The sequence below is a fragment of the Lathamus discolor genome, chromosome 3 (assembly GCF_037157495.1).
Source record: "Lathamus discolor isolate bLatDis1 chromosome 3, bLatDis1.hap1, whole genome shotgun sequence".
In the NCBI taxonomy this organism is placed as follows: Eukaryota; Metazoa; Chordata; class Aves; order Psittaciformes; family Psittacidae; genus Lathamus; species Lathamus discolor.
The window spans coordinates 53988999-54004098 of NC_088886.1; the positions used below are offsets into that span (position 1 = coordinate 53988999).

General features: G+C 36.7%; 1 protein-coding gene across 1 annotated transcript in view; it reads left to right on the forward strand.

Moving 5' to 3' along the window:
• Positions 1-229: 229 nt before the first annotated feature.
• Positions 230-15100, forward strand: part of KIF14 (kinesin family member 14) — a 28188-nt gene continuing 13317 nt past the window's right edge. The window contains exons 1-16 of the mRNA XM_065675271.1: positions 230-304; positions 2053-3240; positions 3619-3873; positions 5362-5449; positions 6851-6949; positions 8422-8474; positions 8820-8850; positions 9203-9310; positions 10414-10530; positions 11189-11307; positions 11619-11791; positions 12148-12295; positions 12610-12673; positions 12842-13026; positions 13783-13885; positions 14113-14273. Coding sequence (XP_065531343.1) covers positions 2141-3240; positions 3619-3873; positions 5362-5449; positions 6851-6949; positions 8422-8474; positions 8820-8850; positions 9203-9310; positions 10414-10530; positions 11189-11307; positions 11619-11791; positions 12148-12295; positions 12610-12673; positions 12842-13026; positions 13783-13885; positions 14113-14273 — 2804 coding nt within the window. The 5' untranslated portion in view covers positions 230-304; positions 2053-2140. The remainder of the gene's footprint in view (positions 305-2052; positions 3241-3618; positions 3874-5361; positions 5450-6850; positions 6950-8421; positions 8475-8819; positions 8851-9202; positions 9311-10413; positions 10531-11188; positions 11308-11618; positions 11792-12147; positions 12296-12609; positions 12674-12841; positions 13027-13782; positions 13886-14112; positions 14274-15100) is intronic.

Below are 15100 nucleotides of genomic sequence, written 5' to 3' on the forward strand. Positions count from 1 at the left end.
GCCAGCCATGGGAGACGTTACTGGAGGCGCCGGGCTTCCTGCCTGCCCGCCCTCCTCGGGATCTTCCCGGAGAGGAGGAAACGCTTCCAACGGGGAAGCCGCGGCGGGCGGGCCAGCGCCCGCCCCTCAGTAAGCCGCGGCTCTGGGTGCTGCTGCTCGCCCGCCCCTCAATGGGGCGGCAGCGCGGGGCCGCCCTTTCTGACGCAACTCCCTGCAGGAGCCAATCCCCGCGGGCCCGGCGCATTCAAACGGGGCACGAGATGGCGCGAGTTGTGTTCGTTACTGTGCGAGCCCGGTGCGTGAGGTGAGGCTGCGGTGAGGGGAGGGACGGGGGCTCCCTCCCGGGCCCGGGGTTCGCTTCCCTCGGGCCTCCCGATGGAGCGCTCTTCTGGGAGCCGCAGAGCTGAGGTGCCGGTGCCCCCAAACTCCCCTAGTCAGCCGCTGCTCTCTTCTCGCTTTCCCTTAGAGGTGCGGGCGGGGCCGGCAGGGCTGAGGGGCCGCTTCGGCGGGGCGGTCCTAAAGCTGGTCTGTAAGGTGCATCCAGCTTCTCTTGGGGGCTCGGCTGAAGGATAGTCAAGCTGTCGGGTTCGCCTCCGCTTTCACCCAGCTTTGAACAGTTCGGTTTCATCTTTACTTGTTATTTGTCATGATTAAAACTGAGGAATGAGCGTACTTTTAACAAGTCTTGAACCTTATTTCTTATTTTAGAATGCAGGCGGTCTTAGTGGTGGATTAAGAAAAGTGGTGTGAATATTTACAAGGCAAAGCTATAGAGCACAACTGTCCTTATGCTAGGTATTTCTAGTAGAGTTCCTTTTCCTTTGAAGGGGAAATACGGACTTTCAGGAAACACTAAAGCAGTTCACGGCTTACAACCATGTTTATTTACTGACTGCTAGATGGAACCGCAAAGTGTGTGTTTTACAGCTCATGTAATATAAGAGTTTTCTGTGTCAGCTTGTATTGAGCAATAACTTTCCTTACAAATTTTGACCTAGGAAGGCTTTGGGGAGTCATGACACGTAGAAGTGAATGTAACAGCATAAATTCTGAGAGGACTCTGAAAGCTACAACTCAAAAGTGCAGTATTAAAAGAAACTCTTGTCTGAGCAATGGTTAAATGGTTGCTTCTGTATCACTTGCTTTCATCTTGCTTCCCTTTCCTTTTCCCTTTTCTTTCATCCCCTGAACATTTGCTGTTGTTAATGATAGATGAAGTTTTTGAAGGATCTGAGGCAGGTGACTTGTTGCCTTGTAATAGCAAATTAACTGAAGCTGGGAAGTTTGTGGTGGGTGCTGATGTCAAACCTGTAACAACCCAATAACTATGATGCATATGAAACAGTGAAAACATGCTTTTTTATACAGGTTGGGTATATGCACCCTTCTAAATACTTATATGTAGAAAGGACCTAGAATACATTTTGCCATCTTTTTCTTGGTCCTGTAGGCTAAGTCTCTTTTTGCTATTTATCTATGTACTATAGTGAATTAAAATCACGTACAAAAACGTTTTAATAGTTGTCTTTTCTAACTGTCGTGTTCTGATAGTGGGGTTTATATTATAAAATCCTGAAAAAAACCCAACCCAAACCCACTTTATGTGTTCACAGATTTTCTCCTCAATGTTAATTTTGTTGTTCTAATGGAGTCTGTTAGTTGTGAAACACGAAGAGCATAAATAACTGTGAGTGAATGAAGGCACAATCTTGAATTTGCTGTCTTTGGGGATCATTGTAGATCATTTGAAAGAAACGTCCATGTTGATCTTTGTTGCTACATACTTAGATTGTTCTTTGTACCAGCTGGTGCTTCATGATGTTTGGTTTATTTTCTGGCACAAATAGAACTCAATAAACGGAATCAACTAGCCTACTTTTAGTTAAGCAGTCATTCAAATAGTAATGATTTTTAAAGTACTGGAGGTGAAATAGCCTACTAACTGTTATTAATGTTTGGAATATGTATTTATTGCAGTATATGTAAAGAGCTCCAAAACACAACTTGCACTGGATATGAGCATCATAACAATTTTTTCTTTTATCTCCCCAGATTGCTTAAGAAGAAACAACTAGAAATAATCTTTTAGGAAAAGTGTTGTACACTTTTAAAACCTAACATTAACTTGCTGGAAGACAAAATGCCTATTTACACAGTTCCTACAAGAAGCCCCTCTGAGGTACGGCGTACTACCGCTTTGCAGAAGGCTTCTTCACAGAATACCTTTACCAGCAGCAGAGCGTCTGGGCAGCAAGTGCAATCACATGAATTGGGGGAAGAAAAGGGAAGTCTACTTTCATATTCTCAGAATAAGACGGAGGAAGTAAATAGGACCTATGTGATTTCAGCCTGTAAAAAAGTGTGTGATGTACCAGCAGCCTTTAAACCTGAAGGCAGATTAACGCTTCAGAGGAGAACTGGAGCAAGCAAAAAACCAGTGTCTGGTAGTGAACAATTGCATGCAGACACAGCACAGGGCATGCAAAATATACAAATGGAGAAAAGACTTGCTCTGCAAAGGCGTGTGAGGACTGACCCCATAGAGAAGCCTAAAATTACTCTGAGTACTATGCCTGGAATAGAAAATAATAACTTTGCCTCACAAAGAAATGACAAGATTGCACTTATTCCAAAGATTAATACTAATGATACCTACGATGTTAAACCAAGCTTTAAGTTAGTTGAGGGTCAGTCAGATATGAAGTTGCAGTGTAACTTGAACAGCAAGGATTCCTTTGGCTTTGCTGATTGTCTATGTGATAATGACAGTTGTATGTGTTTAAAATACAGGACAAGCACTGCTGACACAAAGTTTCAAAATGAAGTTGCTAAATCTGAACAATTAGTTACCTCAAAATATATGAATAAGCTGTCAGGAGAGCAACTGAATGAAAATGGTACTGGAAAGCAAAGGTTACCACACTTGATGATAAAGCATAACAGTTTAGGAAGACTGAGGACACCAACAAAAGGTTCAACAGAAATATTTAAGCTTGCATCAAAGAACAGCACTTCTCAGGATCTGCCATCACTGTCAGCTTCAAATGAGCAAACACCTAATCTTCGAATTTTAGCCAAAACTAAAACTAGTGTTTCCAGCTCTCCTTCTGTCATTAGAAGTTTAAAACCAAAAGAGAACATGGAAGCTCTTGCCGACAGCAGTAGCACAGAGAAAGATGTTTTCCAAGTGGAAAACAGCAAAGTGATTGTAGCTGTGCGTGTACGGCCTTTCAATAGCAGGTTTGTATCCTGGACTTATTTCTGATGGTAATGGTAACTTTTATAGCATATGTTAATTCCTGCTTTGTGTGTTTCGAGTTGTTTAATTGTAGAGCCAAGATTTTATTAAGAGGTTAAATTCAGTTTATAGGTGCTTGGGGCTTTTTGCTATATATTCACTAGATGAAGTACATTGAGCTTGAATGCTTTGTATGTTCACCAAATAGGTGTGGGGTTGGTTTTCCTCTTTTGTTTTTGTTTTTTTGTTTTGTTTTGTTTTGTTTTTGTTTTTATAATGTTTACCCAACTTTTTATTTTCCATTAGGAATTGATTGAAATGACTAACTTAAAGCATGTAGCTTATGTTTTTCAATTTTTAATTTTTTTCCTCCCATTCAGAGAGAAAAATGAAAACTCACTCCCTGTAATCTCCATGAATGGGTCAGAGACATCTGTACGAAATCCAGCCACAAACCAAGCTTACAGCTTCAGTTATGACTTCTCTTTCTGGTCTTTTGACAAGTGTCATCCTGATTTTGCAAGCCAAGCGACAATTTATAGAACTTTGGCAGTGCCACTCCTGAAAAGAGCGTTTGAGGGCTATAATGCCTGTCTTTTTGCTTATGGGCAGACTGGTTCTGGAAAATCATACACGTAAGTTTCTAATAATAGTTGTTAAAATTCTTTAGGGGTCAATTGTGCAGTGTGAAATTACAAAAAGAGGTTGTATGGAATAGACTGAATTGTTATTGAATTGTGTTAAATTGTTTTTTGCATATTTTAAACCAGAGATTACTAAGAGAATATTTAGAAGAAAGACAAAGATGTAGAATATTTTTATGTGTCTAATGCTGACCTTTTTCTAGTTATAGCGAACAAAATAAAAGCTCTTTGTAGAGACTTCAGTCAAGAAAAACCTTTATTAATACTGAGAGCTTCTCAGACTCTGCCAGTGCTATTGTTTACCACTGTTGGTTATTTTGTGCATGAAGTGACATGTTCTAAAGCATATTATATTTTTTGGATGAGACCTTTAAGAGATCATTGAAATTATGGTTCTGACTGTTTCAGAACTTTAAATAAATCTATGTTTGGGGCATTGCTTATTTGAAATCTAATCTTTACACAAAAGAATTCTAGTCAAGCAATATTTCAAGGGTTTATATCCAGTTTTAGATATAATTTTCAATAGAGAGCCTAGTGAACTGGTTTGTTTTCACACAAGAATCTATTATAATCAGTTCTGTTAGCTTTATAATTCCCGTGATGTACTATAGGCTTATAAATACATAGTTAATGACCAGAAATAATTCCCATGAGGTATTATAGACTTATAGATATGTAGTTAAGGGTCAGACATTTTTCTATTCAATATTTTGATGTTTCTACTCAATTTATAACAAATATAGAACTTACACAAAGTTTTCCTTTTCAAGTGGGAACTCAATTTTTACTTAAAATGTTTATTTGCCATAAGAGAGATATGCTCAGTATTGCAATTGTTATTCTGTTTGTAGGTTGGTTTGTTTATTTGTTTGGTTTTTCACTTCCACCTTCACGTAAACAGTTACTTGCCTTCAGCCCCTTTGTATTTCAAAGAAGGCTGAAATGAACATCAGTAATAAGTGTGTCGTCAGGTCAGGTGTACCCAACAAATTTCTGCTCGTAACTATGTTGTGTAGCTGTGTGAATCTCTCAGCTAGCTGAATTAGTCCAGTACTCTGGTGTTGTGCAGTGGCAGAACTACATGAGGGGGAAAAACTACTTCAGAGGTAGAGAGAGGCTTAGGTTGGTACACTGTCAGTGTGCAGAGCATATAAAATGCATGCATATTATTAGGACATCAGGTGTCTATGGGTTTACTGTTTATAGTACAACTTCCTCTTCAGTTGCAGTAGAGTTTTCATGTTACTTAGTTTTTTCAACCCATTTTTCAACGGATGAATTACGAAAGACCTCTGGACATAATCGTCTCCAATTTCCCACTCAAATAAGCAGCGTCATAGGTTAGGTTTATTTCTGTTGCTGATTATCTCTGTGGCTTAGAAGCATGTGGCATTTCAACTTCAGAGTTATACAATTAATATTAAAAATAGCCATAGAGAATTACAAAACAGAACTTACATTTTTTTGTAACTACAGGATGATGGGATTTGATAAGGACCGAGGAATAATTCCAAGACTTTGTGAAGATCTTTTCAGTGAAATAGCACAAATGGACAAGCAACAGGTGGTATGCTTATGCTTACTTTGAATTATGAGAAAACTGATGCATTTCAGTATTTTGATACCTGTTTATTTTTTTCATTTTATACCTTACTGCTGGATCCATTTATAAATGTCTAGATGGATGCTTTTGCTGATTCAAATCTTATTTTTGCTAGTAGATCTGATTAGCAGGCTTCCCTAAATAGTGACGGTCAACATGGTTTTGCTTTGTTAATGACAATAGCATAAAAAAGAAATATGGGCATGATATTTTTCATGTGTCCATAGACTATACAGCATGCTTTATAGGATAAGGTTTATGTAAGGAAAGGTAAAAGGAAATCCTAGGGGGTTCCATACTTTCAGTGAAGGCATAAATAATAGAACTCAAAATACATAAATTTATCTTTAAACATTGTCACTGCAAGTCAGTTCTTACAGACACTGGCAAACATGCAGAGAAAAATAATTCCCCAAAACAAACCCCAGCTTACCTACATTTTCTTTTTTGGGTCTTTTTCTCTTAAGACATGAAATGAGTAGTTAAAAAAAAAAAATTAGTTAAAGGTAATTGTGTCTTGATTTTCTAACTTGATTGTTACTACATCAATTAATTGGAGCAGAAACAATATAACCCTTCATTAAAACACTCTGAGAAATCTAAGGTTATTTATTACTGAGTTTGGATAGAATATAACTTCTAAAAAATACAGAGCTGCTAGGTATATATGTTATTCATTTGCTTATGCATTGTGAATTAGTGAGTTGGTGGCCGCAAATTGTCTTGACTCTTGTATTTCTGACTTGTGTTGGGATTTTTGCTGCCATCTCCCTTGTCTCCTAAAAAAGAAAATTTTATTTAAAAAAGAAAATAAAACAAAACCTTCAGAGAAAGGAGATGTGTTTTCATGAAAAGTTTGGTTTTTGTTAATTGCTGTGCGTAGATCAAGGTTTATCTTTCCATTAGGTTATTCTGTTCCTTGTCAGTATGTTGACAACATCAGTCCGTTCCTTCTCTGTTCCATGTATGATGCAGTAAAAGCACAATCCGTCAGGAATGAGACTAGTGCAGGTGCAAACGAACTATATTTTTGTGTACTAAAATCCCAACACTGAAACTTTTGAGGTGGATGTATATACTTTTTTTTTTCTTAATCTTGATAGCTATCATCTGGGAATGTCTGTGGATGGAATTCCAATCACTTGTATTCTTGGGGGTTGGATGAGGTGAACTTCTAAATGTCCTTTTCAACCCAGACTAATCTATGATTTTATGATATGATTTTTTCTGCGAAGTCCCTTCAGTACAAATGCATGTAACAGTGAATAGCAGTATCTAGTAATCTAGGTTAATGTTTGAAATAAAAGAGGATGGGTATATTTTGTGGCCTATATTAATAACTCTTACAATTTATCTCATTAGGTTTTGTATCATCTTGAAATGAGCTTTTTTGAAGTATACAATGAGAAAATTCATGATTTGCTTGTTTTTAAAGCTGAAAGTGGACAGAAGAAAGAACCGGTAAGTTGGTCACAGAAAAAAGTATATGCATAATCTCGAAGTAGTGGCATCCATTCTGTACACAAAAGAGCACAAACGACAAGTGTCATGTTATTGAATCACTTAAGTTGTTGTGAATAATGGATGCAAGTAAAAAAATCTTACTATATGACTTCAAGCAAAATGCTTGGCACCTCAGAAATGCTAACCAAAAGAAAACCAACACCTTGCTGAAATATAAACAAAATGATCCAGTAGAACATCTCAGGACTGTTAACATCTTCCAAAGTGAAGATGATCTTATCAGCCTTTCTAAAAACTCTCTTAGCATATTATTTATATAAGTCTCCAGATTACATTAAGAACCTTCTGTGCAATATAATTTGAGTTATAATCTTGTAATTTAAATGGAGTTCTAAGATGGGTGAATGACAGTGTCAGGAGGCTTCCAAGGGTGTGTGTGTGTGGCGGGGGTGGGGAATATTTCCCTAGTTGTATTCGATCCATCAGTCTTCTCAGTGCTACTGAAATGTTCATTCACTTAATGAAAATATCTGTGTATTGTTTATGTACTGGGAAGCCTGTTTGCCACTGACTCTCCTGATCTAATTGCATAGTGCTTTCATGAAACAATGTTAATGCTTGCAAAGGGAAAATTTTTTCCCATGTTGTTTCCTCTGTGTATTTACATTGCACAGCTGCACAAAACTATCATACAAGAGGTTAGTACCTGTTGGATTGTTGTTTCCTAAGAAGCTTGGGGACAAGAAATCGGTGCCCTGCTTAAGTAGTGAAGGATCACAAGTTAAACTAGTTTAGCTAGTTTTTAATGCTTATGTATTAGAATATGCAAAACCAGAAATTAAAGAAATTTGCGTTAAGTTGGTGAAGTAGGGAAATAATTTATTTAATTTATTAAAATAAGTACTTTCTGTTATTTGAACTATTGACCACTATACTGACCACTATACTGGCCACTTGTTCGTAAACTATGAGTATTAGCTTATGATAAAGAAGGTATGCTATGTTCAGCTTCTTATTGAAAAGTCTTTTATCCTAAACTTGATACTTATGTGGACTCGTTACATAGAAATAAAGACTACACAGTCTTGTTTATACTTGGAGTGCTTTCATTGGAGTTTGTCAATGATTTTAAGGTAAGGTGTTTAACTAAAGAACGTAATAGATTTAGGTTGCAGAAAATACTTTTGTTTTCTTATGTGAATACCTTAACTAAGGTACCTGTTCTGGCAATTGATTCTGTGAGCAGTGGCATTAGGGCAGTGTGTTGTGATTTGTTGGGCAGCTGTAAAAATTCAGTTGTAGGTATTTTCATGAAAATGTTGTTATAGATGATTCATGCTAAGTTTTGTTGATGATAAATGTCATACTAGGGATATAGACAGACTTTCTCTTAATTTTAAGGTATTCCTGAATGGTAGGTCTCGCTAATGCAAGTCTAAGAATTTTTCTTTTAAAATTAATCTTGCCAGCTTCGTGTAAGAGAGCATCCCGTATTAGGACCATATGTGGAAGGCCTGACAGTGTAAGTCTTACCTGTTCTTATTTTAATAGATGTATGGTGTAATCCTGAAAAGGTATGCTAATTATTATATTCAACTCTGAGAAAGCTTGTGCACTCACTGGTAAATTAGGCAAGATTTTAGTATCGTGTAGTTTTAGAAAAACACATACCCATGCCTAGCTCGACTTACTTCCTTTGGTGTAATTCTTTAGTGAAATAAGTGTATGGAAGTCTTAAAACAGCTGGAGCTTTCATGGTATATTTGTATTTTGTCTGTAACTGGGGAAATGTTTTAAAACTCAGGCAGCAGGGAAAACTAAGAAGACAACAGTCTGAATCCAAACTTTTCTTTTTCCCCCACATTAGGAATGTTGTCAGTTCTTACTCTGATATCCAGGTAAGAGTTATTTGGTTACTAAAATGGTATGTAATTATTTATACTTACGCCTTCCTTCACTGCTGAAAACTAAATTCAATGGATGGGAAGAAAATGCTTTACAGACTGCCCAGTAGACTATGATATTTCAGCTGATTTTGTGAAAGGATAATGAAGACTAGTCCTATATAATAGAGCTAAATAGATGCATACAGGCAAGTGTCACTCTTTTCACATGGTTACCTCTAAAATTTAATTTCCTCCCATATAGAGTCATCATTTGTGTTAATAACTTAACTTGCAAACATTTTAACCTTCAGTTAACTGTCCAAAAATGGTTTTGGTTTCACATCCTTACTTTTATCTTTTATAGAGTTGGCTTGAACTAGGAAATAAACAGAGAGCAACAGCTGCTACAGCAATGAATGACAAGAGCTCTAGATCTCATTCTGTCTTCACCCTTGTCATGACACAAACCAAGGTATTGCTGGCTGTTAGATATCTCTTCAAATTGTGTAAAAAGTTTTGTGTGCTGCCTAGAAAATTGTTGAAAATATACTTGAAGGCGAGTAAAGCACAAAGCATTGGAACATGGCTTTCTACAAAGCATTTGAACATGGCTTTCTACACAGCATTTGTTGTGCTTTGAGTAGATTCTGATGTCTATGTGCTACATACATTTATAGCAGCAATAAAATATCTAGGAGATATCTAGGCAGATCTAGGAGTAGTTCTAAGCTTCAGAGTGTGATTTTTGAGATGTAACTAGAATCCAAATTGAGGCCTAATTGCTGTTAACACACTTCTGCTTCTAAGAAGGTTGGCCTATGCAAGCTGGAGAGCTGTGATGAATTTCTACAGGTGATGAACTGGGACAGTGATAAGAGGTGTAGTTTCTCCTCAGTTTCAACACAGTGCACCAAGTAAATATTTCCTTGCTTCAGGATGCATTTCTTACTTACGTGCCTTTAGGATATAGTGACTAAAATTCCAAATCTGATTTACAGATGTGTAAGAAACAAAACCTGACTTAGTGAGACTAGCCTGAAACCAGAAGTGAAATAGGTAGAGCTCCTCAGAAGCCTATAGTCAGTTTTCTCCATTCACAAATAACTTGTTGGTTTGAGTTTTGTTGTTCTTGGTTGGCTTAATTTTTCAGTCCAATTTCCTAACAGTCTCCTTCCTTCTTCCACTCACCGTTCTCCCTGCTAGATTATTTCTTTTCTCTATTAGAAGTAGTCCTGAGATTTTTTTCCACTGACTGCTTAGCTGATTTTCCTTGGTTTAAGTAACAGCTTAATGATTTCCATAGTTATTAGATAGCTGCAGCAATCAAACCCATGGTTTGGTAATCTATTATGTTTGTGGTTTATGCTTATACAGTTATTCAGCTGCAAACAGTTGATACTGTGGTTAGAAGTCTGAACTTAATCTCCTTCAAGGCGTGTGCATGAAGGTAGCCTGTCAAAAAGTAAATGAGAGTGTCAATTTTCTTCATGTTTTTTAAGTGAACAGCTTGTTAGGTTTCTGCTTCTTGTCATTCGTGTTGTTTTGGTCTGAATGCAAACAGCTCTTTTTTTCCAGGTAGAATTTGTGGATGACGAGCAGTGTGATCGTAGGCTTACCAGTCACATAAATCTAATTGATCTGGCTGGCAGTGAATGCTGCTTAACAGCTCAGACCAGTGGAGAAAGGCTGAAGGTAAATTAAGATGGGAAATCTGTGGAAAAAAAAATTGATTCCAAAGAATGCCCCTAAACTCCCATGTAACTTCACCTACCAAGACTTTTGGGCAGGAATTGTAGTTATAAAAAGATACATAGGTCTTATGCTTTGAAGTATTGCACAGCATTTTGCTAGTGAGGATGGATGATGCTAAGAAGCTGTTTTGACTATGCAGTATGGCATTTCGGGTCTTGTGTAGGACGGCACTCCGTATCCCATGCAGGCCTAATGACCCATTAGAAGGAATGAGGAAAACTGTTTGCATGACTTTTTCAAATCCTGAATAAGATCTTTGACTCAGATTTGAACTCCCATGGAGTTGGGGCTTGCCCCTTTTATGTGGGGGGATTTAAGTAAATAGTGTTTCTAATAAGAGAGTTTCTTTCAAGCTGCCTTTGTAAGTTTTATGTGTTTTGACATTGTGTATTTTAAAGCCAGGGTCTTTGCTCTTTCCGAATGAGAGTGAGCTTCTCGGCTGCTCTTTCAACTTATTGTTGCTTTTTTAATCAGTGGTGACATTTAATGTGATATAGCTGTACGATACCATATTGAATAAGCACAATTAAATCAACAGTACAATCAATAATATCACGCAAGAAAATACAACTATTATTTTTATTTTTGTTTTGTGTAGGAGGGTGTGAGTATCAATAAATCACTATTAACCCTTGGAAAGGTTATTTCTGCCCTCTCTAAACAGTCTCGAAATGGAAAGAAAGCTTTCATTCCTTACCGGGAATCTGTCCTTACTTGGTATGTACACTTCAGAATTTCTTTATATAGAAGTAAATACTTTCTCAGACTATGAATTCGTCTTCTAATCTGGAGGAATCTCTTCCCCTCCTTATCTCCCTTTCTCTCTCAAGTGACCTGTGGAGGGAAGAAATTAGCCTCTTGTATTAGATAAAGAACATTAAGGACCTTGGTTTGTATTTTAAGTAAGCTAACAATCACTCTTAAATAAGTAGCAAGACCCTTGTATTTAATCCGTTCAGACTGGTAAACTTAATTTTTCTTTCAATGTGAGGGCTGGGGATTGACTTCTACTCTCCTGTCAAATGAAGGTTGTTAAAGGAAAGTCTTGGTGGAAATTCACAAACCACTATGATTGCCACAGTAAGTCCAGCTGCTAGTAGTACAGAAGAAACCCTCAGCACTCTTCGCTATGCAAAACAGGCTTGTTCAATTATCAACACTGCTAAAGTAAATGAAGATGTGAATGCCAAGCTAATCAAAGGTGAGGTTAACATCTGCAGTCTTTAAGGGTTTTTAATTGGCCTGTGTATTCAACTTAATGTTCCATCAGACTTGTTACTACTAATAATCTATTGTGTTGACTACCCGCTTGTCAACTAAGTCAATGCAAGCAAAGATGTCTTCCATTTAAAATTACTCTCCTTTGTGAGCTTTTTTTTTTTTTCTTTTTTCTCCAAAGTCCAGACCGTATCTGAGGCTGCACTTAAAAACCTGGATTGGGGAAAGGTGTTTAATTTTTAATTGAATAAGGTGAATTTTCTAGTATTGGACTGAAATGTGTAAACTGTGTTTTGTTTGGTTTTTTTATGTATTGCTTGTCTGGTTTGTCTTACGGAGAATTGAAAGCTGAAATTGAAAAATTGAAGGCAGCTCAGAAGAGTGCATTGAAGACTGATCCAGAAAAATACAGACGTTATTTGCAGGAAATAACATCTTTGAGGGTAAAATTGCACCAGCAGGAGAAGGACATGGCAGAAATGCAGAGGTCGGACAGTCATTAATGTCTTAATTCGAATAGAAATAGTAAAGCTTATATGCTCTTTCTTGTTAGGGTGGTGAGGCACTGGAATGGGTTGCCCAGGGAGGCTGTGAATGCTCCATCCCTGGCAGTGTTCAGGGCCAGATTGGATGAAGCCTTGGGTGGGATGGTTTAGTGTGAGATGTCCCTGCCCATGGCAGGGGGGTTGGAACTAGATGATCTTAAGGTCCTTTCCAACCCTAAGTATTCTATGATTTTATGATTCTATGTTAATACTTTTCTCCTAATATATTGTGTTGGTTTTGCCTTAATATAATAAGGGCCTGGAAAGAAAAATTTGAACAAGCAGAAAAAAGGAAATTGGAAGACGAAAAAGAATTGCGGGTACGTTTTCTGTCTTCAAACAAACCTTGCAGAAGAATTAGAGTAGTTGTAAGATTTGTTTCCTTTAGGCCAGCCTTTTAACTGTGACTTTATTAAAAACTTAGTATAGATATTTCAATGCATGCAGTAGACTGTGTTCTTTTTATACAGAGCTCTCTTTTTATTTAGAAAGCAGGAATTGCATTCAAAATGGACAATAATTTACCAAACCTTGTCAACCTCAGTGAAGATCCTCAGCTTTCTGAGGTGCTATTGTACATGATCAAAGAAGGAGAAACTACAGTTGGAAGGCATACACCAAATTCAAAACATGATATCCAGCTTTCCGGAGTGCTCATTGCTAATGACCATTGGTATGTAATGTTCTTTTTATACTTGAAGTGAAAACAGGAAATATTTCTCCTCACCTTTTCCTTTCTTTTGGAGTTACTCTTCTCTCAGTGACAAGATTTGGTTTTCTAACACTGAAAATACTATTTAGGGATAATCTTTGTACTGTTCAGTGATTCAAAGTAATTTCAGTCTGTTCCCTCTAGAATACTGTTAACCAAGGTATTTTGATTTCTCTTTTCATTTCATTCATTCATTGAGAAAATTTTCTAGTTCAGAAATGCTGGAGAAGGACCTGAGCAAATGATGCTGTGTGATAACTCTGTTATATTAAATTCAATGGAAAAGTGAAATGCCTTGAGAGTTCTTATTAAAACTAAAAATAGAGAGCAACTTGGCCATATTGTAGAAATAGTGTTTAAAGTGCATTCCATGCAATTGAGTCTAGACAAAGTGCTCTAAGAAACTTAATTAATCAGTTAATAAAACCATGAAAGATGTGGATATGTTGGAAAATTAAGCATTATCAAAGAAATGCTCAGATGACAGCATATTGTAGTAATTTTTCAGCAGTGGATTCTTTTTAGATTTAAATATTAAGCCTCTTCTAAAATATAGGCTGTTGCTTGTTTTTTTCGTGTGTTGTAACTAAAGAGTATGAAGACAATCCACACCTGACAGAGCAAGGACACTATTTAAAGCATGAATTTTAGTCTATTAAGAAACCTCAGTTGCGATTAACATGAGCTACTGGTATTGCAATTGTTTCTTGTTTTCAGTGTTATAAAAAATACTATTGGCAAAGTAAGCATTATTCCACTGGGAGAAGCAAAGACATATGTAAATGGAAAATGCATTTTAAACCCAACAGTTCTACATCATGTAAGTAATTGATTTGTTAATACTAATCTGTGCATGTGCAAATTTTTTTGCTTTTTTAATATTACAACTTCAGACTGCAGGTTTTCTTAGAAGGCTCTGAAACTGTAAATACTTATCTCTTGAATTTCTAGCCCCACCTGCTATCTTTTAAGCACTGTAAATTTGCTTATAAATATGAAAGTTATAGAACAAACTTTTTACTCCCCCACTTCCCTCTTTCCCTGTAGGGTGATCGAGTGATCCTTGGGGGAGACCATTATTTCAGGTTTAATCATCCAGTAGAAGTTCAGAAAGGCAAAATGTCATCTTGTGGGACAACATTTTTACATGATGGTCCAAAAGATTTTGAATTTGCAAAGAACGAACTGCTTATTGCACAGAGAGCACAGTAAGTAGCTTCTTGTTCTGGAAATAAGCTCAGTTGTTAATGCAATCTTGAAATACATTTAAGAAATAGGAAATTTAAGATTATAAATTATTTCTCAGTAAGGGGAAGTTGCAATATTTCAAGCTTATTGTTAACTCCATTTTTAACTGAAATGGAAGTCCCAGACTTAGCTTAAATGAAGGTACCTCTAAGTTATGATTAGCACAATCCAGTCCAGTTGTTAAGAATATAGACCACTATTAAAGAAATGCTGAGCTCCCAGAGGCTCTCAGAGTAAGTTATCTTTTCAGTTACCTTTCTTTTCAAATACATAATGAGTCTGAAATTAACTTTTGATGTTTTAGAGAGATTTAAAGCCTCAAAAGCAAATGCCTTAGAAAATGAAAAGAATCCTAAGTTACAAACCTAGTCTTCTGTGGTGGTGGATAATCTGGGAGACAGAGAAGTGTTATTTGCACTCACTTTGCTCCTGGAAGTTATTAAGCTGCAAGACTCATTGACTTTAAATTTAACTTTCCTGCATTTTAATGTGGTTTAGTGAATTTCTACTGCAGATCTTAATTTTGAGAGGTACATAATAAAATATATATGGAAATTGAGTGGACTTTAAAACTCTGTTATATTTTGCATCTTTATCATGTGTTTACATTTTCCCTAGGAGATGAAAAATATTAAAGTGTAAAGTAAAAATAATAAAATAATATTACATAATAACATAAAATGAAACCCCAGCAAAATCAACAAACCCTCATATTTTTATTTTTACTGTTAAATTGGAGGCTCCTGTCATGGTGGAAGAGATTTATCTCTTATGCAACCTATATAAG